A 26,983-nucleotide genomic window follows, 5' to 3' on the forward strand; every position below is an offset into this window, starting at 1 on the left:
CCTTTCTCCGCATCCTCTCCAACACTTGTTGTTTCCTGTCTTGTTGATTTTGGCCTTTCTAAGTCATGTAAGATAGTATCTCATTGTGGTTTTGATTTGTATTTCCGCATTGGCAAATACGGTTTTTTAAAATTTACCTTTTGCATCTACCTTTATTCTATATGAATTTGAAATACCATATGACTTTCAGCAGCAGGACTTCCTTTAGTTAATTTCTAATCAGTTTGATCTGCTAGCAGCAGATTCATTGTTTGTTTCGTGCTCCTTTTTGAAGGTTAATTTTGCTGAGTATAGATTCTTGCTTGATGGTATTTTTTCTTTCAGCACTTCAAGTATGTTATCTCAGTGCCTTCTAATCTCCAGTGTCCAGAGTTTGTAGTGAGAAGTTCACTGGTAACTGTATTACTCCCTTACATGTGAGAAGGTGTTTTGTCTTGCTGCTTTCAAGATTTTTCTCAACAGTTTGACTCTGATGTGTCTAGGTTTGACGATCTCTTTGTGTTTATCCAGTTCAGAATTTATTGAGCATCTGGATCTTAGATGAATATTTTCCTAGTTTGGGAAATTTTCAGCTGTTACTTTTCTGCTCTTTCTCTTTCTGAGAACTCCTTTTACTCCTATTCTGGGAATTTTGAAGACCTTAGTCTCTGAGGCTTTCCTCATTATCTTTCTCTTTTCTTCTTTTTAACTGAAGTATACGTGACATTCCTCACTTTCTTCTTTTTTCTTGCTGTTCTTCAAATTCAAGTTGCTTGATTCTCTTTAATTTTAAATCTGCTGAGCTCTTGTAGTGAACTTTTCATTTTAGTTATTAATTTTTTTTTAAAGATTTATTTTATTTTTTTTTTTTTTTAAAGATTTTATTTATTAATTTGACAGAGAGAAATCACAAGTAGACGGAGAGGCAGCCAGAGAGAGAGAGAGGGAAGCAGGCTCTCTGCTGAGCAGAGAGCCCGATGTGGGACTCGATCCCAGGACTCCGAGATCATGACCTGAGCCGAAGGCAGCGGCTTAACCCACTGAGCCACCCAGGCGCCCTAAAGATTTATTTTTTTGACAGAGATCACAAGCAGGCAGAGAGGCAGGCAGAGAGAGAGGAGGAAGCAGGCCCCCCGCTGAGCAGAGAGCCCGATGCGGGGCTCGATCCCAGGACTCTGAGATCATGACCTGAGCCGAAGGCAGCGGCTTAACCCACTGAGCCACCCAGGCGCCCCTCAGTTATTAATTTTAACTACAGAATTTTTGACTCTTTCTTGAGATTCTGTATTTGATGAATCATTCTTTCTTAATGAGTTATTGTCATTCTTTCCTTTAATTGTTTAAATTTTGATTTCCTTTAATTCTTAGCAGTTACTTAACAGACTGTCTCTCAAATTGGATTTGTCTGTTTTGTAAATCCTTTTTTTTAGTTTTGATTTTTGCTGGTGTTTATTTTCATAATTATCCTACAACCTTAGAAGCAACAATCCGTGTTGACTTTATTTTCTGAATTTATTACATAATATATGAAGGAGTTACAGGACAAATTAAAAACAACAACAAAAACAATAACAATTAAACAACAAAAACAACTTTTCGGGGTCACCAGCAATTTCAGCCTCTTCAGTAACTTAGTAAGTCTCACAGGTCTACTGATTCACACTTAGGGTAGTTTCTATTATCAAATAATTTCTTTAATTACCATGGCTTATTCATTTTTTTTCTTATTGAGTTGAGTACAAATTCTTTTTTGCAAAAGAATATATTTGACATTTTCAAATTTATTGTCAAATCACTTTTGTAGTTTTGTTTTGAGTTTTACTTTTAAATTTCTAGTCATGTATTGTATTTAACTAGTAAACTATAAATACTTTTTTAATGTGTATGTGTGTGTTTTTTTTTAAGTGTGTTTTTTTTTAAGTGTGTTTTTTACTTTTGTAAGGTTGGGAATATCAGGATTTAATTTGCTTCTAATTAGATGAGATTAATTGGAATGTGGACTTAAGTTATAAGTGGCATTTATTTGATTATAGGTCCTAATTTGCTGTCTTACAAATGATAATATGGGTGAATTGGACCGCTGTTTATTTATGAAATAAGTAAATGCCCTTATCATCATAACCAGGCTAGTTAAGTGCATGCAAGTTTGAATTTTTTAGCCATGCACCATATTTGTTGGCCTGTGTAAATCTTTCAGCTGTAGTTTCTATACTTTGAGATCTTTGTCAGATACATAATGTCAACTCATTAAATTTCTTTTAGCTTTATTAGAAGTTACTTGCTTTGTAGTACCAAAATCCCTTCAGAGTAGTTGAAGATAAGGAGATGCAGGTGTTCAGGAGTATAACCCAAACACATAGGAAAGGTTCTGTTGCTAGGAGGCTATTCCTAATGTGCGTCTGTCTCTATATGTCTGTCTCTGTATGTCTTGGTTTGCCTCAGCGTTGTGTATTCTCTCATTTTTGTTCTGCATATCTCTTCTGTTTTCCTTTCTTTTTATTTTTTTCCTCTTCTGTTTTCTTTTCTGTTTACCTTCATTCTCAGACTGTAAACAAAATGACAGTGGCTTTGCAAGCCACGCAGTTAGTTAGAACTCATATGCCAGTGCCCATGCCCGACCATATGACCGATGCAGCCTCTATGTCTCCAAGTTAGATTCCCAGGAGGGAAACTGGTTTGCCCATCCTGGTCCAAATAGATGTGACAGGGTACAATCACCTCGTTCTGTAGAATCTGAAGGTGAGGGCAGAGTTTCAAAATAGGGTGTATGTGAACCAGGAGTGGCCTCAATAGTACAACTTTTGGATTGGGTTTGGTAGTAAACACCAAATATTTTGGTAACCTGATATTTTCTTTTGCGGAGGAAAGTCTGTTTAGAAAGCCATTTATAAAAAGATTGATCACACCAGAATTCAACACTATACAGAAGATAGATGCTTGACTGACTAAGCCACCCATGCGCCCCTGTGGAGTTGATTCTTTTTTTTTTTTTCTTCTTCTTCTTCTTTTTTTTCTTTTTAAATGATTTTATTTATTTGACAGAGAAATAGCACAAGTAGGTAGAGCAGTCAGGAGAGGGAGAAGCAGGCGCTCCACTGAGCAGGGAGCCTGATGTGGGGCTTGATCCTGGGACCCTGGGATCATGACCTGAGCCAAAGGCCCCTGCTTAGCTGACTGAGCCACCCAGACACTTCTGATTCTTAAAAAGTTTCTCATTAAGTGCTTCTGGAGCTTGTAACTCAAATGGTGAGGACTCAGTGTTTGTATTTTTAGGGGCCCAATAAAAGAACACCGCTTTCCCCATTCAAATTGAGCCACTGGAGAGAAGTAAAGGGAATCAGGCAACCAGAGACCCAAATAAATATCATCTTAATCATTGAGAAAAAGCTGTGTTGAAGATTGTTGCTTAGACATGTAGTAGCATAGGGCTTTTTGTAGTCTCTGTAGACTACTTTTTTTTTTTTTTTAAAGATTTTATTTATTTATTTGGCAGACAGAGGTCACAAGTAGGCAGAGAGGCAGGCAGAGAGAGAGAGAGAGAGAGAGAGAGAGAAGGGGAAGCAGGCTCCCTGCTGAGCAGAGAGCCTGATGTGGGGCTCGATCCTAGAATCCTGGGATTCTAGGAGCCGAAGGCAGAGGCTTTAACCCAAGGAGCCACCCAGGCGCCCCTGTAGACTGCTTTTTGTAGTTTCCCCTAAGTTTAGATCTTGGAACTGCCCACCAAGGGAAGAATTGTGTCTGCAGAGCATGTCCCCGAGATCATTGCCTCATTTGTTATGTACCATTCTTTTTTTTTTTAAGATTTAAATTTTTTTTTTATTTGACAGAGCACATAAGTAGGCAGAGCTGCAAGCAGAGGGAGAGGGAGAGGGAGAGGAAGAAGCAGGTTCCCCCTGAGCAGGGAGCCCGATGTGGGGCTTGATCCCAGGACCCTGGGATCATGACCTGAGCTGAAGGCAGCTGCTTAACTGACTGAGCCAGCCAGGCGCCCTTGTACCATTCATTCTTTGCTTGGCTCCTACCTTCTGAATGGCATACTATAGGATAAAGGTAATTTATTTCAGTTTATGTTCCGCAACCTTCAGGAGGTCTGCCCTAAAGTTTGGCCATTTGTCTGAATGAGTCTGATGCTAGGGATTCTGAACAACTAAAGATTGACTGAAGGAGGACTCAATGGTTAATGAATTAATTTAGCTGGTATCCCATTGGGAAAGTTTCTACTTATCTGGTTCTTATTTGTTGTTACTCAAGTAGAGATGCTTTGAATTAGTTTCCAGGGCCCTTGGATTCCCTGTCTTTTGTGTTCTATTTTTAGTTTTGTTGGAGGCCTTGTGAGCTGCACGTGGTATCTTTAAATGTGCCCATTTTTAATTTTCTAGCATCCCAGCTCATCAGTATGACAATATTGGGGTCTTAATGTATTCTCTATTCTTGTATGTTCCCTCTTGTTTTGGACCCATGACCCTAATAAAGTCACGTTTCTCTGGATTTTATGAGAACCTCTCTGTTTGACATAGCTGCCTCTTCCATCCCTGTGTTTGGAAAATACTGGAACTGATTTCTGATCACAAGCTTGTCGGACCCCAAAATAGTTTTCTTTTGGTCTTTTAACTTCTAGTTGTTTCTTCCGCAGTGAGTAGGGGACATCCTCAGGGTCCTATGGCTGTTGGTATTCTTAGTGCAGCTGCTCCTGCTTCATCAGTAAGTGGAGTGTGTGGCTGTGTGGTCCTCCCTAAGTGTGACCCTGAACTTGGAGTACCTCTCCTTAGACCAGCCATAGGCATGAAGATACTCCATTGCTGGGGATAGAATCTCAAACCCATTTAGGGATCTGAAGTGATTATTGACATCTAAGTACAAGAGCTGTGTGGTGTCACTGACTACTTAGTCATTATCGGGGCTTCTTTACCTTCTCACAGCATGGTTGCAAAATATATGAAGTTGTGCCTTTTGAGCCAGATCATAAACTGTGTTATAGTGCCAGGTTTTCCTCACCTGTTTTAACTGTTACTCTTAATGTGCCTGGCTTGCTCTGATTAACAAATGGGGTACATTTTTAAGGGCCCACAAACTCAGCGTGCCCTGAATATATAACCATCCTGCCTGGATTACAGGTTCTTGGAATTTGTTTCAGGGGGTAATGGTTCGAGGACAAAATCCTCTGGGCAGGGGTAGTTACTGACCTCCCCTTATAAAATCTTTTTACAAGGAAGATAGGTAGATTGGTGGGATGTATAGATATGGCTATCCAGTCTTGTACCAAGTTTTAAGTACTCCAGGTAACTGACAGGTAGGACCGTAATTCATTACTACATTGCCCTGTATGTGTGGGACCTGTGCCACATGTTTCTTCTCTTTTCCATGGGTTTAGTTAGCTCAATAGCTATGATATGACATTTCCTTTAAGGTACTGTCTTATTTTGAAATGCATCCCAGTTTTAGAGATAATTAACTTCTCCCCCTTTTGAGAATAAAATGGACAAATATATCGCTGTGTAAATTTAAGGTGCAGAACATGATGGTTTGATTTACAAATAATGTGAAATGCTTATTACCCAAATAGATTTAGTTAATATTCATCATCCATATAGAGACTGTAAGCTTTTAAAATGTGTGTTTTGAGATTGATGTAGTTTTAAGATTAGCACTAGAGATGAAAAGATTAAAGGGCTGCTTAACATTTGTAACTGAGTAATTTCGTCACCACTGCTGGTCTGTCATACATGTGTTGGGACGTGAATTTACTGCAGAATCTTGCTGGTCTATATCATGGCCAGATTCACTTGACTTTTGTACAGTCTACTGCTTTTCCTCTAATACACTTAATTTCAGGGACGGCATTGTCATCTTGGTCCAGTTAATGCATTCAGATTTTTAAAATTAATCTTGCCCTTTTACTGTCCATGCTCATTTGTCAGCTTTCTCACGTGAATTTAATTCTGTTTAAGTATATGTCTTTTGATTGTAATGCCCAGAAGCTTTTCACATAAATGTAGCTCTTTAAGGTCTACTATTAAAAACTGCATTTTGCTAAGCCTATACCATTACCCTGGGAGCAGTTGAGGTTGAGACATACTTCATCTTCTGCTAGCAGATGTGAGCTTTTCCATACTGTTCATCCGGAATTTCCGGCTTTTCTGCTAGCAGATGTGAGCTTTTCCATACTGTTCATCCGGAATTTCCGGCTTGTAGACAGAGACAGAGTGTGGTGGCTGTCTGCATGCATTACTGTATCACGAGGTGTATTCTGTTGTTTTCAGTTTGTAAAGGCTTACCTGGGAGCTCCAGCTCCATGTGCAGGTCAGTAGGAGACCAACATCTGTAACTTTGATATGTGGAATCCATTCCCAGGCTTCGTAGGACTTTAATTGGCATGGGAACACAGGCCATAGGATTTTACCTAACTTCTGTAACATACCGGTTTCACTAACCATGTCGCTAAACCTCTGGCAGTCTTACTTTTTTTTTTTTAAGATTTAATTTATTTATTTGACAGATCACAAGCAGGCAGAGAGGCAGGCAGAAGGGAGAGAGAGGAGGAAGCAGGCTCCCTGCTGAGCAGAGAGCCTGATGTGGGGCTCGATCCCAGGACCCTGGGATCATGACCTGAGCCAAAGACAGAGGCTTTAACCCACTGAGCCACCCAGGCGCCCCTGGCAGTCTTACTTTAAAAGATTTTTATTTATTGAGTGAGTGAGAGAGCAAGAGAGGATAATCAGGGGAAGGGGGAGAGGGAGAGGGAGAAGCAGGCTCCCCATGGCAGTCTTACTTTAATCAGACCCCTACCATTTATTAAGTTTAAGAGTATTCTCTCAAATTCAGTCAGTCTCCTGTCATATTTAAATTGACCTCGTTAAATTGATATTTTGTTTATCCTTTTGTGGCTCCCTTAGTGTGGATTCTCACTTTCCCAAAGCCTAGTCCCTTAGGAGTGTTAGCTTTCCTAGGCTAATTTAAGTCCCTTTGTCAGTAGTGGGATCCCATTGACTTTGATGGTCAGTCGGTCATCTTCAGATACACAGGCTGACCACTGTGACCTGGCAGAGTACCAAGATTGACCTTGAGAGATTGACAGAATCAAGGGGCTAGGCCCCTTCCAAATCCTAGGCCCTCTGTTCTTCACAGAATCAATTGGCCACTCACCCTCCTACCAAGATCATATATTACCTTGTTCTGAGAACCAAGTTCTGCTTTTTCCCGAGTTGGATACTTTAAATTAGTAGATGGCAGAGTTCATGGCTTCTTATTTTGAAGAACTACAGTTATTCACTGAAAAAGTGCCCTGACTTCACCCAGTTGATTTGAGTGTCCCCAGATCTCTAGCAGTCTGTCAGTTTCATTTTCTCTGGTGGTTCTTTCACCTTGATGTTGCCCCTAAATTTCTCTTGGGGGTGTATTATTCAGAACTTTAGGCATGGGCCCTCACATCAATTTCCCAGTAAATTCTTCCAAAATTAGCTTTGTGTTTTTATACTAAAAAGGATTGAATGAGTGATGTTTCAATTCTCTGTGAGGCTACATTAGGCTAGATTGTGTTTCCTAAGCTTTTTGAACTTGCCCACATGTACTGATAATAAACTGCTATCTTCAGGAGTTAAGTGAGTGAATGAATCCAGGTTCTGGCAATTTGAAAGAGCCTTGTAAGCATGTAACTTAAGAAAAAAAGACATTATCTTCTTAAACCTCTGACTTCCAAAGTTACTTGCTTATGTGCATTAAGGATTAGTGGTGAAAAGACAATTAACACCTGAAAAATCTGGATTAGTAATGTATAATAATTGTAATTTTTCAGAATTTTATTTAAAATTATAATTACAAAATAATATGAAAGGTAAAAGGCACCAAAAATAACTTTGGCTAAGGATATTTCTATTTTTGAATCTGAATTCAAAGTAAATTAGCTTTTTTTTGTTTTCTCTCCCCCCATTTCAACTAGGGTTACACATCATTTTGGAATGACTGTATATCGTCTGGATTACGTGGCTGTATGTTAATTGAATTAGCACTGAGAGGAAGGTTACAACTAGAGGCGTGTGGAATGAGACGGAAAAGTCTGTTAACAAGAAAGGTAAGAGGAGTGCTAATAATAATAAGCACTTTTTAAAGAGTTTGCACTGACTAAAAACGAAAGTTTCTACTAATAGATTGGAAGAATTAAAGAGAAAGTTGATTTTAAAGTTAAGACTTTATTGGAAATTGTGTTTCCATGTCTTTTTTGCATTTTTGGTTTCTTGAATCTTTGTACATAATGATTAATGTGTAACTCGTTGTTAGACTCACTCACTGGTCCCTGCGTCTTGCATATTCAGAAAGACTCCATACCTTATTTGCTGCTTCTGAAAGCCATACTTCGGAGAGACTTGATAAAACTTTGTTTTAAAACTCAAAGTTCTTACTTTGCAAGTTAACTATCCATAGGCTGTTGGGGTTTTTAGCAGAATATGAACACTTTTTAGATCTCTACCTTCTCTATTTGAAAGGTCTGTGTAAAGAGTTAATTTTGGCTAGTTTTTAAAATTTTAACTCCAGCCTCAACCTCAGATATTCAAGACTGTTTCTCTTCTAGTCTGTCATTGTGTTTCTTGGGGCCATGGCGTTTCACAACTGATTTTTCCCTTAAATACAGCATCTTAATGAAATCTACAAAATTTTAGGTCAGAACTGAATATTTCTTTCTTTCTTTTTTTTTTTTTAAAGATTTTATTTATTTATTTGACAGACAGAGGTCACAAGTAGGCAGAGAGGCAGGCAGAGAGAGAGAGAGAGAGAGAGGAGGAAACAAGCTCCCTGCAGAGCAGAGAGACCGATGTGGGGCTTGATCCCAGAACCCTGGGATCATGACCTGAGCCGAAGGCAGAGGTTTTAACCCACTGAGCCACCCACGTGCCCCAGAACTGAATATTTCTTGCCTGATATGCCATAATCCTACAGGAAAAAAAGCCACATTAATGGCTTTCTCGAAAGTTCTGTGCAGAGTAAACATTGTATAGCAGAACATGTTCCTTATGCGATTTAAAAATTTAATCTAGTCATTCAGAGTAGAGTAAATGAGTTGGTATGAGGTTGGTGTAAAAATTTACTTTTAGAGAACTAGATCATAAAGTGGAATACAATTTTTATTCCATTTTACTCTGCAACCATGGATTTATGGAGGGGAAAAAAACTTTAACACTTCGTTGCTTTTATCAATGAAATATACATATAGGTTGCTACTAATTAGAGTAATTATAAAAATTTTTGAATTAATGTTACCAACCCTGACTTAAAGTGAAAAGATTTTGATAATAGTTTTTTTATGGGAACAGGAACCAACTTTGTGTTGGTTATTGGCAACTTATTTGCTCTTTTGTTCATTTATTTCTTTATATTTATTTAATGCTTAAGTCTACCATATACTGTGCTCAATCCTGGGGATACTGTGGAGACCAAGAGACATGCTCCCTGCCTGCATGGGCTTTCTGTTTTAGTCTATTTGTGTGCCCTTAACTACGTTTGTTGACAAATCCTTTGGAAAAATACTCCAATATCATTTAATTTATTGACATAAAATAATTATTGCTTTCATTAAGATAATATATATATAATAGTTGTAAAATCAAATTGTAAAAGCTTTATAACAAAAAATAACTGTCTTCTATTCACTTTTCCCCACTCCCTAATCCTCTCCCTGAGAGGGGGTCATTCTCAATCCTTGTATCCGTTTTGCAGGGCCCCCTTAACAAATTACAACAGACTTGATGGCTTAAAACAGCTAATAAGTATAGTCTCACAGTTCTGGAGGCCAGCACATGTTCTGTTCTCATAGACAGCTCTAAGGAAGATTCTGTTCCTTCATTCTGCTAGCTTCTGGTGGCTTCAGGATTTCCTTGGCTTTTGGCCGCATCTCTCTCTGCTCTGTCTTTACACTGCCTTCTCCTGTTGTCTCTCCTTTGTGTGTCTTTTATAAAGATGTTTTCATTGCATTGAGGGCCCCTCGATAATCAGGATGATCTCATCTCTGTATCTCATTTTCTTTTTAAAGGTTCATTTATTAGAGAGAAAGAGAATGCTTGGGCAGGGAGGGGCAGAGGGAGAGAGCAGACCGCCTGCCAAGCATGGAGCCTGAAACTGAGATCATGACCTGAGCCAAAATCAAGAGTCCAGTGCCTGACTGAGCCATCTAGGTTGCCCCATCATCTCCATATCTAATTTAACATAATCTCATTTACAAAAATTAACTGGGGATTAGGTTCTAGGGATTAAGACCTGAATACCTCTTGGGGACCACTGTTCAGCTTGCTATAGCTCTTAGTTATTTCTTTTGGCATTTACATCCATACTTCTAAGTGAGCTTATGCTGCGATCTCTCATTTTTATTTATTTTATTTTTCTCTTTTTTCAAAGATTTTATTTATTTATTTGACAGAGAGCTCACCAGTAGGCAGAGAGGCAGGCAGAGACAGTGAGAGGGGAAAAAGCAGATTACCCACTGAGCAGAGAGCCTGACTCGGGACTCAATCCCAGGACCCTGGGATCATGACCTAAGCCGAAGGCAGAGGCTTTAACCCACTGAGCCACCCAGGCATCCCATGCCATCTCTCATTTTTAAAGATTTTATTTTTATGTAAAACCGAACTTGGGGCTTGAACTCACAACCCCAAGATCAAGAATCACATGCTTTGTCAACTGAGCCAGCCAGGTGCCCCTGCCATTTCTTGATAAGTCACTTTGAAATGCTGTTTACTTTCTCTTGTAGAAGATGAGGGGGAAAAAAAGTTAAACATTTTGGCTCTCTTAATACCACTTATCTCTACCTGCAACGTTCCTGATAGAGTTACATCATAATTTTTTGCAAAACCATAAAGGTCGTTTTATATTGCTACAGTTATGTTAAAACCCTGCAGAATTTGGTTATATCCTATGATATTTTCTTTTCATTTTTTAATTTTATTCATTCATTCATTTATTTATTTATTAGATTTTATTTATTTGACGCAGTGAGATCACAAGTAGGCAGAGAGGCAGGCAGAGAGGCAGGAGGAGAGAGAGAGAGAGAGGGAAGCAGGCTCCCCACTGAGCAGAGAGCCCGATGTGGGGCTCGATCCCAGGACCCCGAGATCATGACCTGAGCTGAAGGCAGAAACTTAAACCACTGAGCCAACCAGGCGCTCCCTTCTTTTCATTTTTTACGAAATATTTTATTTATTTGTCAGCACACAAGCAGGGGAAGCGGTAGGCAGAGGAAGAGAGAGAAGCAGGCTCTCTGCCTTGGGGCTCAGTCCCAGGACCCCAGGATCATGACCTGAGCTAAAGATAGACGCTTAACCAACTAAGCCACCCAGGCACCCCTCCTTTTTTTTTTTTTTTCCCAGAGTTTTAATAACTCTATTTTTAAAAAACATTTTCTCTGTACCTTTTTCTCTTAAATGCTCCCTCAGAGAAAAACTAGCATTATTAATTTTCAAAAGTTGAGATACATTAGGTAACTCCATTAGAATTTGCCTTGTGCTTCAGTCTGGACTGGTTATGGTTTGGTTCTGTTGAGACTTCTGGTTTCTTTTTACTGCTTTAAACCTCCTGTTTCTGGATCTAATATTTTTTTTCTATCCTTTTTGGAAGAAAGTGTTTTGAGACTTCCTGAAAATTTCTTTACCTTACCTCATTTTTATTTGACAGTTTGGGAATAGAAAATTAGATTTAAATTATTTTCCACAGAATTTTGAAGTCATTTCCCCATTGTCCTCTAGTATATAGAGTTGCTGTTAAAGTCTGGAGCCCTGTTGATTTTTATTCTTTGTGCGATACCTGTTCTCCTGTCTGGAAGGATTTCCGATCTTCTCTTTATCCCTGTGTTTTGATACTGTACAATATGCCTTGATGTGGGTCTTTTAAAATTTATTATTCTGTGCTCACTTTGGCAGCACATACATTAAAATTCGTTATGCATGGGTTCTTTCAATCTAGAAATGTTCAGTTTTGGTTTTATAAAGTTTTCATCTATTTCTTACATCTTTGCTCCATTTTTTAGAACTTGAAGTTTGATGTGCACCTCTCACCTCGTCTTTTTTCTTGTTCTTACTTTCTTACCTTTATTAAGTTACAATTGGTCTTCCTTACCTTTTTTTTTTTAACCTTCTTTTCAGTTTTTCTTTTATGTGGTTCTAATGTTTTTGATTTCCAGGAACTTTTTCTTGTGTTTTGTTTTTGTTTTATCACGACCTCCTGTTTCATGGATGTAACACCTTCTTTTAAATCTCTAAGACTATTACGGCTCTTTTGAAAATATCTTTTATCTGTTTCTTCAAGTTCTTACTTGCTGTCTTTTGGTTTCTTTGATGTTGAAGGTTTTCCTTCAGTATCTTGTCATTCTTGGTTAACTGTTCATATTTTAAGAATGAGGCGCTCATCATTCTTAAGGTACAGTGCAGTAAATAGAAATTAAAGTGTGGGCAGAGCATACTTAACTAGTGGGCCACAGATTGCTGAATTTTGTTAAGGGGTTTAGTACTGTTCTGAGGCACTGAGGAGTTTTAAGTAGAAACCGTGAGATAACTTGGTAAGACTTAACCTTTTAAAAAGATCAGTGAGGAGGATGGATTGAAAGTAGTTTGGGAAAACTAGTTAGGAATCTTAGTCCAGGTGAAAGATTACTAGATTGAGTGGAATAACTGTAGAGGTGATGGAGAAGAGTAGTCCCATCTGCAAGAGATTGAGGGGACAGGATTTCATGAGAAAAAAGATCTCCCCCCAAACCAGGTTATTGTGACCCGATAAAAGACACTTCTCCGAGGGTAGACATGAGGTGGGTGTTGAGGCCAGATGGCAATAAATTTAAGGTCAGAAGTGGTGTTGTGACCACATTATATGAACAAACAACTTTTTCCTGCGAATGTCCTCCTTTTGGGACACTTGGGTGGTTCAGTCGTTAAATGTTTGCCTTCAGCTTAGGTCATGGTCCCGGGGCCCTGGGATTGAGCCGCGCATCGGGCTCTCTGCTTGGCGGGAAGCCTGCTTCTCCCTCTCCCACTCCTCTTGCTTGTGTCCATTGTCTCTCTCCCTCTATCAAGTAAATAAGTAAATCTTTAAAAAACAAAAACAAAACCTCCTTTTTTCTTACTCTCTTTTCCTAAAAGCATGGTCCAGAGTAGTACTATCCAGTAGAACTTCGGTGATGACGAAAATGTTCTGTATTTGCCAGCACGCTAGCCACTAGCCATGTGTCTGTGAGCCAGATACTTGAAAAGTGGCTAGTGAGATTGAGATATGTTGTAAATAAAAACATAATGGATTTTTGAAAACTTACTGTGAAAAAAGAAGATTGTAAAATATCTCAATTTAAAAATACTTATTACATGTTAATATTTTGACTGTAGTGGGTTAAGTAAAATATATTAAAATCAATTTCACCTGTTTTCCTTTTTTAATGTAACTACAAAAATTTAAAAAGCTTGTGGCATGCATTTGTTACTCTGGTTATATTTCTTTCGGGTCATGCTGTCTCAGAAAAAGACATACCGTTGTATGTATTTTAGTCTTTCAGAAGATTGAGCAGAAGGGTAAAGGGCACATGTTGAAGACAAGTTTAAGGGAGAACTGCTGCATTCAAAAGATAGTATTTTAAAATTGTATGACATTTTAATAGCTAACAAAGTAATAGATTAAAATTCAGTATTACAGAATTTTAACTAGAAACGTGTTGCTTAGCCAAGAACTCCAGTGAAGTCTGCAGAAAGCTAATACTTGGCTAAAGTAGTATATAACATTTTCTTTATCTTTTTCTTTTTCTTCTTTTTTTTTTTTTTTTAAAGATTTTATTTATTTGACAGAAAGCACAAGCAGGGCAAACAGCAGGCAGAGTGGGAAGCAGGCTCCATGGTGAGCAAGGAGCCTCATAGTGGGGCTGGATCCCAGGACCCTGGGATCATGACCTGGATCCCAGGACTTTGGGATCATGACCTGACCTGAAGGCGACCTTTAACCAACTGAGCCACCCAGGCGTCCCTATAGCATTTTCTTCCCTCATTTCCCAGCTTTCTATTTTTCCACTTTTAGATGGATTCTGTATCCATCTTAGCTTTAAAAAGTTCCGTAGCATTAAAAAATTTTGTTACCAAGCTTGTTGGTATTTTCAAGGTTTCTGCTAGTTGCCACTATTTTGAAAAAAATTTCATCCCCAGATTGTATTTTGTATTTAAATCTTTATCTTTCATTGTGGTATAAGCTCTGAGGAGCCAAGTTGTACTTAATTTTTAATTCTAATCGGTTAGCCAGTTGTTTCATTAACATCTCTTGAAAAATTATTTCTCCACTGCTGTAAAATGCTACCTTTATCATACGCTGAATTGAATATATAACTGTATGTGATTGAGTTTGTTTCTGTAACTAATAAATGTTCAAAAAGTGAATTTCTTGATCAAATAGCCCAAGGTTTAGCAATGAAAAGAATTAACAGTAAGTAAAAACTGTTCTAGCCTTTTGCTTTATTAATTCTTGCACAGTAACTTTATTTTCATGATTGTGGCTAATCTGGTTAAGTTTAAATGTTGGATTTCTTTTTTTTTAAATGTTGGATTTCTTAATAGAGAATTAATTTAAAATCAGAACCTTGACACTGCATGTACACATTGGGGACTTGAAGTATAATGAACTATTTGTGTAGTTGTTTAAGTTTTTCATTTAAAGGGATGGTAGGAAGAAAGAATTAGTGGATCATTTCCTTCTTATTGCTTACATTTTAGGTGATCTGTAAGTCAGACGCTCCAACAGGGGATGTTCTTCTTGATGAAGCTCTAAAGCATGTTAAGGAGACGCAGCCTCCAGAAACGGTTCAGAACTGGATTGAATTACTTAGTGGTAAGCTTTTGTGTATAAACTAAAGAGTGAATTCTGTTTAAAAGACTTCTGTAAAAGCTGAAAATTCTTTCGAGAGGAACTTACACAAAATGGCCAAAAGCTTGTTTAGTTATTTAGGCAGACTTGAAAGTTATTAGTCACTGAATGGGGAAAATAGTTTTAAAAATTCCATTCCCTCTTAACAAGATGGAGCAGATAGATGGTTCAGTGAAACATAATATTCTTCCTTAGAACTTCCACCATTCTTTATCAAAATTACCTCATGTTGCCTTACACGGGGTACACTTGAGTTCAGCTGTGATAACAGACAGCCCCTAAACCTCTGGCTTTAAACAACAGATGACTTTTCACTCGTGTTCTAAGTAGTCACCGGCCACTTCGTTCTAACTCTGGCAGCCAACCAGGCAGAGAGAGCTGCCACCGTCTAGAGCGCACTGTCTGTCGCTATTGTAAGGGGAAGATGAGCATAGCCAGTTGTTCAGGCTCCTAAGTTTCTGTTCAGAAAGGACATGTGGTTCCAGTTTCATTGATCAGAGCAAGTCAGGTGGTCTCCCTTAACTTGAAGGAGAAAGGAAAGTGCAGCCATAGGAAGGAGAATCTGAAATACTTGGTTGACAGCACTGGTGAGTACATTTACATTTATTTGTGTATTTGTCTAATCCAGATAGAGAACTTTGAGTATAGGACCTAAGTGTAGAGTATAGGATGAAGGTTCTCTTGCTCTTCCTCTTTACTAAGTATGTAAAACATTGCTTCTACTTACATGTATTAGTTCATGATCAGACATGCTGCTCTTGAACTTTTAAAAGCATTTGGATGTTGTTGGATTGGTAATTAAATGCCATTTTTCCCTCACAGTTTTTATTTTAACTTACAGTTTCTAAAAATCATTCTGTTATCCTCTCAGTAAAAGAGTTTGAGTTTTGCATCTTTGTTTAAAAATTGAATATACACACTCCATTCTTAACAGAGCAACAGTGGCACTTTATACTTAGGGCAGTGTTCATTCCTTTTGTTACTGATAGAAAACAAACTTACTCACAAGGTAGTTTTGATGAATTCTGCAATTTTTCTCTTGTGGCCATCCCTCTTGTAAATCTTCTAATAAAGGTTCTTTTTACTTCACTGAGTAAAAGAAACTTTAACCAGCCCTTTTTCCCCTTGGTGCTATGTTCAGTTATAATTTCTTCTGCAGGAATCTTTTAAAATTACGTTGCCCATTTGATCAGGGTCGGTTTGGTTTGAACTGGATTCTTGCCTAGCACCTACCAGTACTCTGTCTCATTGCCCAGCATGTTGTCAACCTTCTTTGGGTTAGTCTTCCATCTAATGCCTGTTGGTGACACATGGCCATTTAACAGAGACTCACTGAGGACTTTAATGTTAAGTCCATATGCTAAATATTAACAAATATTTTTCCAGATAAAAATAGAAGTGCTAACAATTTCTTACTGTATGCTGATGAATCATTTTGTACTTTTCTCTGGAAATCACCTAAGCAATATTTGGGTCTTGCTCACATTGGCCCATTACCACTTCTGGTAGTAATTGGTATTTGCAGTTAAGTTCTCAACTAGTTAAAAGCAGGGTTTTTCAAAGTTGTAGTTAATTTTTTTTGGCAGGTAGGTCAGAGTGTTTTTCTTTATGGAATGTAGTTGAGTCTTAGGTTAATGTTATCGATACCCACTTTGGTACCACTTACCACTATGGAGATGTTTTCACACTCCTCTGTCCATCAGTGATCTCTTTATACAAGCTTACGTCATACGTGTTGATGGCACATTGGGATTTGGTTTACTAATTCGTGTCAGACAACCAGATTTCCTTTGACTGTTTATATATGTGTCATGCAGCTTACGAGTTTGTGAAACAAGATCTTTATCAAAAATTATCTCATGTTGGGGCGCCTGGGTGGCTCAGTGGGTTAAGCCTCTGCCTTCGGCTCAGGTCATGATCTCAGGGTCCTGGGATCGAGCCCTGTGTCGGGCTCTCTGCTCAGTAGGGAGCCTGCTTCCTCCTCTCTCTCTACCTGCCTCTCTGCCTACATGTAATGTCTGTCTGTCAAATAAATAAAACAAAATCTTTAAAAAAAAAAATTATCTCATGCTACATTATACTGCATAGGCTACATTAAGCTATGGAAACAAGCCAACCCAAAGAAGCCTTAGGTTCAGAAGCCTTAGGACTTCTCACTCGTGCTGTTAGTCTGTCATAGGCCACTTCATTCTCAGTAAATGATTCTGAGTGTCCATTTGGACTGGGAATTCAGAGTGTCTGTTTGAATTAGGAATTTGGGTAAATTGTGAGGCTAATTGCTTAGAACAGTTTTTTTGTTGTTGTTTTTTTTTTTTTTTTAAAGTAGTGTCTGGGGCGCCTGGGTGGCTCAGTGGGTTAAGCCGCTGCCTTTGGCTCAGGTCATGATCTCAGGGTCCTGGGATCGAGTCCCGCATCGGGCTCTCTGCTCAGCAGGGGGCCTGCTTCCCTTCTGTTCTCTCTGCCTGCCTCTCTGCCTACTTGTGATCTCTCTCTGTCAAATAAATAAATAAAATCTTTAAAAAAAAAAAAAAGCAGTGTCTGGGTGGCTCAGTTGGTTGAGCTGATGCCTTCGGCTCAGGTCATGATCCCAGGGTTCTGGGATTGAATCCCAGATCAGGCTCCTTGCTCAGCTGGGAGCCTGCTTCTCTCTGCCTCTGCCTGCCTCTCTGCCTGCTTGCGCTCGCTCGTGTGCTCGCTCTCTTGCGCGCGCTCGCTCTCTCTATCTCTGACAAATAAATAAATAAATAAAATCTAAAAAAAGGCAGTATTCTGTGAAGTTTAGGATGGCCATCAATGCTTGAATATACCTTAGTCATGTGTTCCTGACATACATTAGGAATGACCTGTAATTTTAGCCTAAAAGTAGGGAATCCAGAATGGGAGGAGGAAATAAAGCAAACTTATTTTAAATTAAGAAAGCATCTACTTCCTGCCTAATGAAAGTGCTGATAGCTTGGTGATTTTTTAAAAAAAATTTATTTATTTATTTTACAGAGAGAAATCACAAGGAGGCAGAGAGGCAGGCAGAGAGAGAGGAGGAAGCAGGCTCCCCGCTGAGCAAGAGAGCCCAGTGCGGGGCTCGATCCCAGGATCCTGGGATTATGACCCAAGCCGAAGGCAGAGGCTTTAACCCACTGAGCCACCCAGGCGCCCCAGCTTCGTGATTTATTAAAGATTTTTTTTTCTTGTGAAAACACACAACATAGCATTTACCATTTTGACTTTTTAGATGTTCAGTTCTGCAGCTAACTTGTTGAATTGTAAGTTCCTAGAATGTCTTAAGTTGCTTCCTGTGATGTAATATCAGATACTAGTTCTTGCTGCTCTAATGACATAGAGGCTGTGAAACTTGAAGTGCTTCCATACTACAAGCGTCTTAAAGTCCATTTGGGTAACAGTTGTGTCTGTCTTTCTTTCTTTTCTTTCTTTCTTTCCTTTGTTTATTTCGTTTTTAGATTTTATTTATTTGTCATAGAGAGGGAGAGATAGTACCAGCAGCGGCAGGCAGAGGGAGAAGCAGGCCTTGATCCCAGGACTCTGGGATCATGACCTGAGCCACCCAAGTTCCCCAACAGTTGTTTATTTCTAATAATTTGATGACAGATTAGGGTTTAACAGTGTGGTTCTCTCAAAGTCCAGTAGCTCAGAGAAAAGAGAAATCCTTGGGAGCTTTAGTCATTGGAAGAGGAAGCAGAACTTGGGGTAGGTCTTTGAAGGGTAAGACTGAGATGGAGATGGCAGTAAGTGCTCTTGTTCAGAGGGGCTTGAGAGAGTGGTAAAATTGGTGGGCTTCTCTCTCCTCATGTAGCTAAGTCCAGGATTGCTACTTGCTTGTCAGGACTGTGGTTCTGTGCTGTAGTGTTGGCGGATATGTGCAGAGGAGGCGAGAGTCTGTGTGCAGAAGAGAGCGTTTTGGTCTGGTGGTTACTGGTGAGGTAGAGAAGGTGCACAGGGGTCTAACAGAGGATCTGACAGAGGGCTCTTGTTTACCTGAGGTGGTGGTACCTAAGGTTTCATATTACTGTTATTTACACTGTACATTTGTACATGCTAACACTACCAGTATATTTTAAGCATTTATATATCTCAACTAAAATAATAATAAATATACATGTATTTGAGACAAAGACTACTGTTTTTAATTTTTGACTTCATGAAATCTTGACGTGTAGTTGATCAGTTTGGTCACAAGGCGTCACTAGGCTGCCAGATTTATGAATAAGGCTGCTTTTGCTTTTGGTTTTGTAACACATCCAGAGGACTAGTGAAGTTTTTTTTATTTTTTCCTTCAGCAAAATCATTAAGGTACCTCTCAATACGACATTTTCACTGAAGTAATTGTTGGGCTGTGACGTGAATAACCTTTTCTTCTCCCTGTGTACTTCTCACCGTTTCCTTTACAATAGTGAGCTACAAATACATTCTGTACATTTTAGTTTCCTTGTATAGCTTATTAAATCTTTTCACATGATGAATGATTTAGAGGCTGATGAATAACAATATGGACCACAGTAACATCTTTTAATCTAGAGTTTTGAACACTTAAGTCATCAGGCATTTATTACAAAAATTTTTTTTTTTTTTTTTTTTATTTGACAGAGAACACAAGTAGGCAGAGAGGCAGGCAGAGAGAGAGGAGGAAGCAGGCCCCCTGCCGAGCAGAGAGCCCGATGCGGGACTCGATCCCAGGACCCTGAGATCATGACCTGAGCCGAAGGCAGCGGCTTAACTCACTGAGCCACCCAGGCGCCCATTATTACAAAATATTTAACAAGGATCTGATATTCTGCTTAAATTGAAGCAGCTCAGTCTTTAATAGCTGTGCTAGTTTAAACATTTATTGTATATTCACTCTTCCAGCTACCCTCCATCCCAATTTATACTGGTTTCTAAAGTATGTCATTTCAGGGGTGACTTTATTCTTTGGATTTAGCTTAATTTATTCTTTTTTTTTTTTTTTTTTTTAAACAAAAGGCAGAAATGTCAGGATGCCAAGACACTTGCACCACTAAGTTATTTCATTGTACCTTTTTTTGGGAGCCAGGAATAGTATTAAACACTGCGTTTTACCTCCACTGTTTCAGCCTTCTGCATATGAGGTTTCTTCATTTTTTCAAATATCTGAGGAGGTCTGAATAACATTTGTATTGGAGTGAGCAGGTGAGATGTGCCCTCTTTGAGGGAATTATTGCAAAGGGAGATGATGTCTGAGCCCCTTTTTATTACTTCCTCTGAGGCAGAAACTAGAGCCCATAAGAAGGGCCAGTCATAAACGGAACACCTTATTTGAAGGTAGGCCTGTGTTTAGGCTTTTCTCATTCTTAGGAGCAACACTAAATTGTGAGGTAGCATACTTTGAAATTGATAAATTTCTCATAGGAACTTAGTTTATAAGATTTCATTATGGAGAGCGTGGGTAAACATTAGTATGATTTCAGTACAATAAACAGTAAGTTATAAATTGCTAATCCCATTCATTTGCCATGAGAAAAGAAATCATTGTATAGCAACATTAGAGGGATTTTGTATCTTTAGGTCTGCGAAGAGATGTTATTATTATTACAATTTTTTAAAAGATTTTATTTATTTATTTGACAGAGATCACAAGTAGGCAGAGAGGCAGGCAGATAGAGTGGGGGAAACTGGCTGCCCACTGAGCAGAGAGCCCAGTGTGGGGCTCGATCCCAGGACCCTGAGATCATGACCTGAGCTGAAGGCAGAGGCTTAACCTACTGAGCTACGCAGGCTCCCTGCAAAGAGATGTTTAACTGTGGATTGCTCAGAATAATCTTGATCTCTTTGCCCTTCCCATTTTTGGAATTAGATAGCCAAGATATTCTCTGAGGCATGCAATACCCTTCTGTTTAACTAGTGAGTTGCCAGGGAAAAGTACTGTTCTGATAATTGACAGATTATAGCATAGTTAGTTAGTTTTAAAGTTGAACTGTTTTTATGGGCATTTACATAAATTTGATTATTTTATGTCTATTTAAATTTCCAAAAGACAGAGGATGTCAGAAAACACAACCTAGCCAATTCTAGCTTAGGGTATTAGGCTAGGCTGCCCATCACATGTCAGTGATTTGAGAAAACACAAACCCCAAACTGTCTGGTGAAAGGTAGAGTAGACAGGCATTTGTTGGGGAGATAATGGGTTGGTACAGACTTAAAAAATGGAAATCATAGCACCTGTGCAAGGTATGTGACTCCATTCCAGGGCTCATTATATTCTGCATATCCACTCTGTTGTTTCTTTTACAGGTATGCAGGCTTCTCTTTCTCTCTCTCTTTCTGTCTTTCTTGGAGAGAGAGTGTGAGGGGGGAGGAGGGGCAGAGGGAAAAGCAGAATCCCCGCTGAGCCAGGAGCCTGATGCATTGGGGCTGTATCCCAGGACCCTGAGATCATGGCCTAAGCAAACACAGACACTTAAACTACTGAGCTACCTAGGGCCCCTCCACTTTCTTTCATAGGATGTTGATTCCTTAGGGATTTCAAGATTTAGTTTGAAAGTTCTTTTTAAATTTTTAAATTTAAATAATTTTTTTCCCCTTGCCTCTTTGAAAACCATGTTCCGTTTGAGGTCTTTGCTCCTGCTTTGCTGCCTGGGGTGTGCTTTTAGCTAGTGAGCCTAGGCAGCAACATGGCTCACTTAACTTTCACTCGGGGTCACTGCTCAGGACTGCCTTTTGACTAGCACTGGTAGACAGTTGTTTCATATATTTTATCCAGGTTTCTGTTTGTGTGAGGTCAGAGGGTCTAATTGTATAAGTTGAGGATTCCTACCATACCCCCGTATTCTTTAGTGTTAAGTCATATGGTGAAGTACTCTTGTTTATGGCCAACTGAATAGTAAATACAGTTCAAAGTAGCACTGTTCACTAGAACTTTTATGATGATGGAAAAGTTCTATTTCTGTGCTATCCAGTCAGTAGATAGTAGCCATACATCGCTGTTGAATATTTTGAAACATGGCTAGTAGAACTGAGGAATGGAATTTCTTATTTATTTAAATTTCATAGTGGTTAGTGGTTAGACAATATAGTTTGTTTTCTCTCAATATTACAAAATTTCAACCTTACAGCATTGGCATATAATGAAAGTGCCTGTGGTTGATCTTTAATGTGTTCCAGTTTAGAGAATCACTAGAGTATTTTTTTTTTTTTAATTAAAGAAAAAAAAATACAGGGCGCCTGGGTGGCTCAGTGGGTTAAAAGCCTCTGCCTTTGGCTCAGGTCATGATCCCAGGGCCCTGGGATTGAGTCGGGCATCGAGCTGTCTACTCAACAGGGAGCCTGCTTCTCTGTCTCTCTCTGCCTGCCTCTCTGCCTACTTGTGATCTCTGTCTGTCGAATAAATAAATAAAATCTTTAAAAAAAATGCACCTTCCTTGGAGATCATTTGGAAAATACAGAAAGTACGAAAAAGGAAATTTGTCACACATAATCCCAAAGAACACCAAGGTTAATAATTTGATATATTCCTTTCCAGTCTTCTGTAGAGAAAAAAAATTATCTTTGTGAAAAAATTTCGGTTTTATTTTAAAATATTTCTATTTTGAAAGGAAATGTACATAGGAGACAGGATTAACATGGTAAAATGTTTTTCCCTTCTAGAATTAGATTTGTATTATTTGTCATCAAAGAATAACATCGTCAGGACATCTGGGTGGCTCAGTGGGTTAAAGCCTCTGCCTTTGGCTCAGGTCATGATCCCAGGGTCCTGGGATCGAGCCCCGAATCAGGCTTTCTGCTCAGCAGGGAGCCTGATTCCCCCTCTCTCTCTCTGCCTATTTGTGATCTCTGTCAAATAAATAAATAAAATCTTTAAATAAAAAAAAAATAACATTGTCTAAATAGGCTTTCCTAGTTTCGTAGGGTGGGTATATGTAGCAGTTTCTGGAATAGCATATTAATCAGGAAGCTTTAGTTTTGTTTGTCTCACGTTGGTGTATTAATAGAAAAGAAACCTGGGGCACCTGTATAGCTCAGTGGGTTAAGCCTCTGCCTTCAGCTTAGGTCATGATCTCAGGGTCCTGGGATTGAGCCCCACATCGGGCTCTCTGCTCAGTGGGGAGTCAGTTCTCCTCTCTCTCTGCCTGCCTCTCTGCCTACTTGTGATCTCTCTCTGTCAGATAAGTAAGTAAATCTTAAAAACAACAACAACAACAACAACAATAACAAAAAACCAAAAAAAAAAAAAAACCCTTTTGCTCTGTTGCTTTTTGGTAACAGTTGGAGAGAGGCCAAGTATATTTAATATTTAAATATTAAATATTAGGATTATGATTTCCATATTAGGATAATTGTGGAAGACTGCTTTCAGTTTGGTCCTTTAAGTAACTGTTGTGCCTGAAAATGTGCCAGGTGCTTAGGATCTAAAGGCCTGGCCCTCAAGGGGTTCATGGTTTAGTTGGCAAAAAAAATAGTTGGATTTTCCGTTCTTTCTTTAGGAGGGGGGAATAAACTCCCAAATTTTATTGTTTATTTTAATTGTACATTTTATAAAATTAGCAGAAATAATACCTATCATTTCTAACTTCTGAAATTTTTTGTTTAGGTGAGACCTGGAATCCATTAAAATTGCATTATCAATTAAGAAATGTGCGGGAACGGTTAGCTAAAAACCTGGTGGAGAAGGGCGTGTTGACAACAGAGAAACAGAACTTCCTACTTTTTGACATGACCACACATCCCCTCACTAACAACAATATTAAGCAGCGCCTCATCAAGAAGGTTCAGGAAGCTGTTCTTGACAAATGGGTGAATGACCCTCACCGCATGGACAAGCGCTTGCTGGCCCTCATTTACCTAGCACACGCCTCCGACGTCCTGGAGAATGCTTTCGCTCCCCTTCTGGACGAGCAGTACGATTTAGCCACCAAGAGAGTGCGGCAGCTCCTAGACTTAGATCCTGAAGTGGAATGTCTGAAGGCCAACACCAGTGAGGTCCTGTGGGCAGTGGTGGCTGCGTTCACCAAGTGACCGCGCCGAATGAAGTTCCTTTCTCTCATGTAAACCAGTAGTTTTTCTTCTATTGACTTCTGGTTTTCTGCAGTTTGTACTTTCCACACTATAATTGGCTTTTGTTTTATGAAGTGGTGGATGGCTTTTTCTTTTTTGTATGTATGCAGGATTCTGCTGGTACGAGAGGCCTTCCTCTTTCTGTTTAAAAAAAAAAAAAAGAAGTTTTACTGCCATATTGGCAATCCATTCCTTGTTGCCATTCTCACTGTTAACCTGTTTTGGGTTGCTGGGATGCTTTGACTTTCAGAGTAACTCCAGTCTCCCCACATGCACATCTTTTGGATTACCTCAGGTTGAGTTTTCCCCACATGTGCATGTATATCTAGCATTCTGCCTACAATTCAGACAGAAGTCACAAAAAGGCCTTTAACTCACCAAAGGTAAATATCTGTATCTATTAGGACATTTTATACATAGACCTCAGTTGAGATGTATACTTAGCGAAATTATTTTTAAATTGAAACAATACAGTAAATAATATAAAATGCCCCTTGGATTTTGTTTCCCATGTAAATCTGTTGTATTATTACACTTGCTATAATTTTAACTATTAAATCATAAAGGTCCAATTGTTTCACAGAGCCAATTTGGGATGGGCTGCATTCCAGTTATGCTGTATATAGTTTGAATTTGAATTAAATATAATTTGCCCCTTCTGGCCACTCTTGCCTCCATCTTAGTATTTTGCAAGATTTAATTAGTTGTACACCTGGTGCCCCTCAGCTTCAGTTAATATTGTTTGATGACAAAACAGACCTCTCATCATTGAAGGAAAGAGAAAAGACATGTCTGATTCCAAGAGTTTTTGAGCTGTGCCATTCATGGTACTCTTTGCCTATGCATCTCCTTTTGGAATTATTTTTGGTCTTAACTGTTTTTTATCATTTCTATAGGGAAGAGGCTTGTGACCAGTACTAATCTTGAGTACAGTTTTTTCTTTTTCTGTCCACAGGTAAATTAATGTCTGCTCTTAAATGTCATTTATCTACTCACACTTTCTTAGGGAGAAAAAAAATCAGATGTCAATTTTAGCAGATGTTGCATGTAAATTGTTAGCAAGTAATGACTACAACTCAGATGATTAAGAATTTTGTAACAGAAAGCTCTGCTATGTTTTAATTTTTATATACAATTATGATGATTAGCACATTGTAAGAATATAAACCTTTGCTTTTTAAAGTTTATTTTTACTATTTCTTTATCACTGTTTATGGTATCAGCATTGGTTTCATAATGTAAATACTATATATTGAACAAATTAAATGTCAAATTTTTTATTACCATAGTTCATGTTGATAGTGGGGCTTTCAGGTGTTTAGAGATTTTTTGGGTTAACATTCAATGCAAAAGTACTAGATGGTGTATAACTTTAGAGTTGAATTTTAAGGGATTCCTTAATATGTATTCTATCTTTTTATCTGAAGTAATAAATAAACTATGATCTTGAAAGTGCCTGAATCAGAGCAAGCATGTCATTTGTATTTTTGTATTCTACCATAGTGTTCTTTCCTAATTAAGTTTTAACTTGGTATAGTGTGGTAATATTTTGAAATAGTGCAGGGGCTAGTAGACTTTCTCATAGGACTGGATAATAAATGCTTAGGCTTTGTGAGCCATATGTGATGTCACAACTACTCAACTCTGCTGAATGAGAGTTGCCATGGACAATACAAATAAATGGGTGAGGCTGTGTTCCAATAAAACTTTATTTACAAAAACAGACAGCTGGCCATTAGTAATAGTTTGCCAGACTCACTCTCTCTCGCTCGCTCCCTTTTTTTTTTAAAGTAGGCTCCGCAGCCTGTATGGGTCTAGTGTGGGGCTTGAATTAATGACCCTGAGATCAAAACCTGAGGTGAGATTAGGAGTTGGATGCTTAACTGAGCCACGCAGGCACTCTCTCTCTCTCTATATATATATTCAAGCCCCACACTGGATATAGAGATTACTAAAATAAGTAAATAAATTTAAAATATAAGCTTTTTTTTTTTTTGTAAGTAATCTCTGTATCAAGCATAGGGCTTGAACTGAGGACCCTGAGATGAAGAGTCACATGCTCTTCAACTGAGCCAGCCAGGTGCTCCCTTGCCAGGCTCTGTATTTATTATTATTATTTTTAAAAAATTTAAAAGGTTTTATTAATTTGAGAGATAGCACAAGCAGGGAGGAAAGGGCAGAGGGAGAGGGAGAAGCAGGCTCCTAGCTAAGCAGGGAACCCCACGTGGGGCTCCATCTCAGTACCCTGAGATCATGACCTGAGCTCGAGGCAGACACTAAAGCCCCTGAGCCACCTAGGTGCCCTAAGGCTCTGTTTTTAATACATGGAAAAAGATATTCTGTCCTTCAAAATTAACTTCCTTTACCTCTAAAAATGACACTACTTGGTAGAAATTAAATATGGGAGCTGTTAGTTTGTTGTTTCTTTCCATAAAGTGAATACTCAACTGATAACTGATTCTATCCTGGAATTTCTTTTCAGGTGAAGATTTACTGTTTTTCCCTTGAAAAGATTTTAGAAGTGAGGTAATAGATGTTTTTCCAGAGTATTCATCACCAGCATCTGTTCTCAAGCAAGGGGGAAGGGCCTTGCCCGAACTTCTGTCAGTGTGTGTTTCAGAGCTGAGTGCCCAGCCCGCTCTTGACCTGTGAGTGGCCACAGCTTTAGTGTGGGTTTCTGTAGCTAGAGGGGAGGAAAAGAGTATGATCTGGAGTTGGCGGGAGTGGGGGCGTTTCCTAGAACTCTTTCTCCTATTAAATAATGCTACTGCATATAGGCCTCTTTAAAGGAGAAATGGTAGGACCTCATGGAAGTAATTGTGCTGTGTGGCAGGAGCAGTTCTTCCACAGGTTTATGCCACTTCGATCCAAGAACCAGGCAGTGAATTTTAATATAGTAAAACTTACATGAAAGCCTGTTGTGTAAAGAATCTGGTTTTTAAATTCTTCATATATTGTTTAATTGTTGAGTGTTCCTTAAAGTAACCTGATCTTTAACAATGTTCTAACCTGATCTAGAACTGTGCTTCAATAGAAAGGAGAAAGGGTACTTACTTAACACTCTGTGTCTAGTCAAGTAGTCTATACCTTGTTTTGACTTTCCCAAATTCCAATT

The 26,983-nt window shown here is 38.8% G+C and overlaps 1 protein-coding gene and 1 long non-coding RNA gene across 2 annotated transcripts in view; both read left to right on the plus strand.

Annotated features, from left to right (window-relative positions):
• Window positions 1-25,334, plus strand: part of GOLPH3 (golgi phosphoprotein 3) — a 61,936-nt gene extending 36,602 nt beyond the window's left edge. Inside the window, exons 2-4 of the mRNA XM_032337682.1 lie at window positions 7,916-8,047; window positions 14,697-14,811; window positions 23,405-25,334. Coding sequence (XP_032193573.1) covers window positions 7,916-8,047; window positions 14,697-14,811; window positions 23,405-23,829 — 672 coding nt within the window. The 3' untranslated portion in view covers window positions 23,830-25,334. The remainder of the gene's footprint in view (window positions 1-7,915; window positions 8,048-14,696; window positions 14,812-23,404) is intronic.
• Window positions 25,335-25,688: 354 nt separating this feature from the next.
• LOC116587020 lies at window positions 25,689-26,781 on the plus strand. The gene is made up of 2 exons (XR_004284261.1): window positions 25,689-25,726; window positions 26,351-26,781. It is a non-coding gene; the product is annotated as an uncharacterized LOC116587020 (long non-coding RNA).
• Window positions 26,782-26,983: the final 202 nt, after the last annotated feature.

This window comes from Mustela erminea, chromosome 3 (genome assembly GCF_009829155.1).
Source record: "Mustela erminea isolate mMusErm1 chromosome 3, mMusErm1.Pri, whole genome shotgun sequence".
NCBI lineage: Eukaryota > Metazoa > Chordata > Mammalia > Carnivora > Mustelidae > Mustela > Mustela erminea.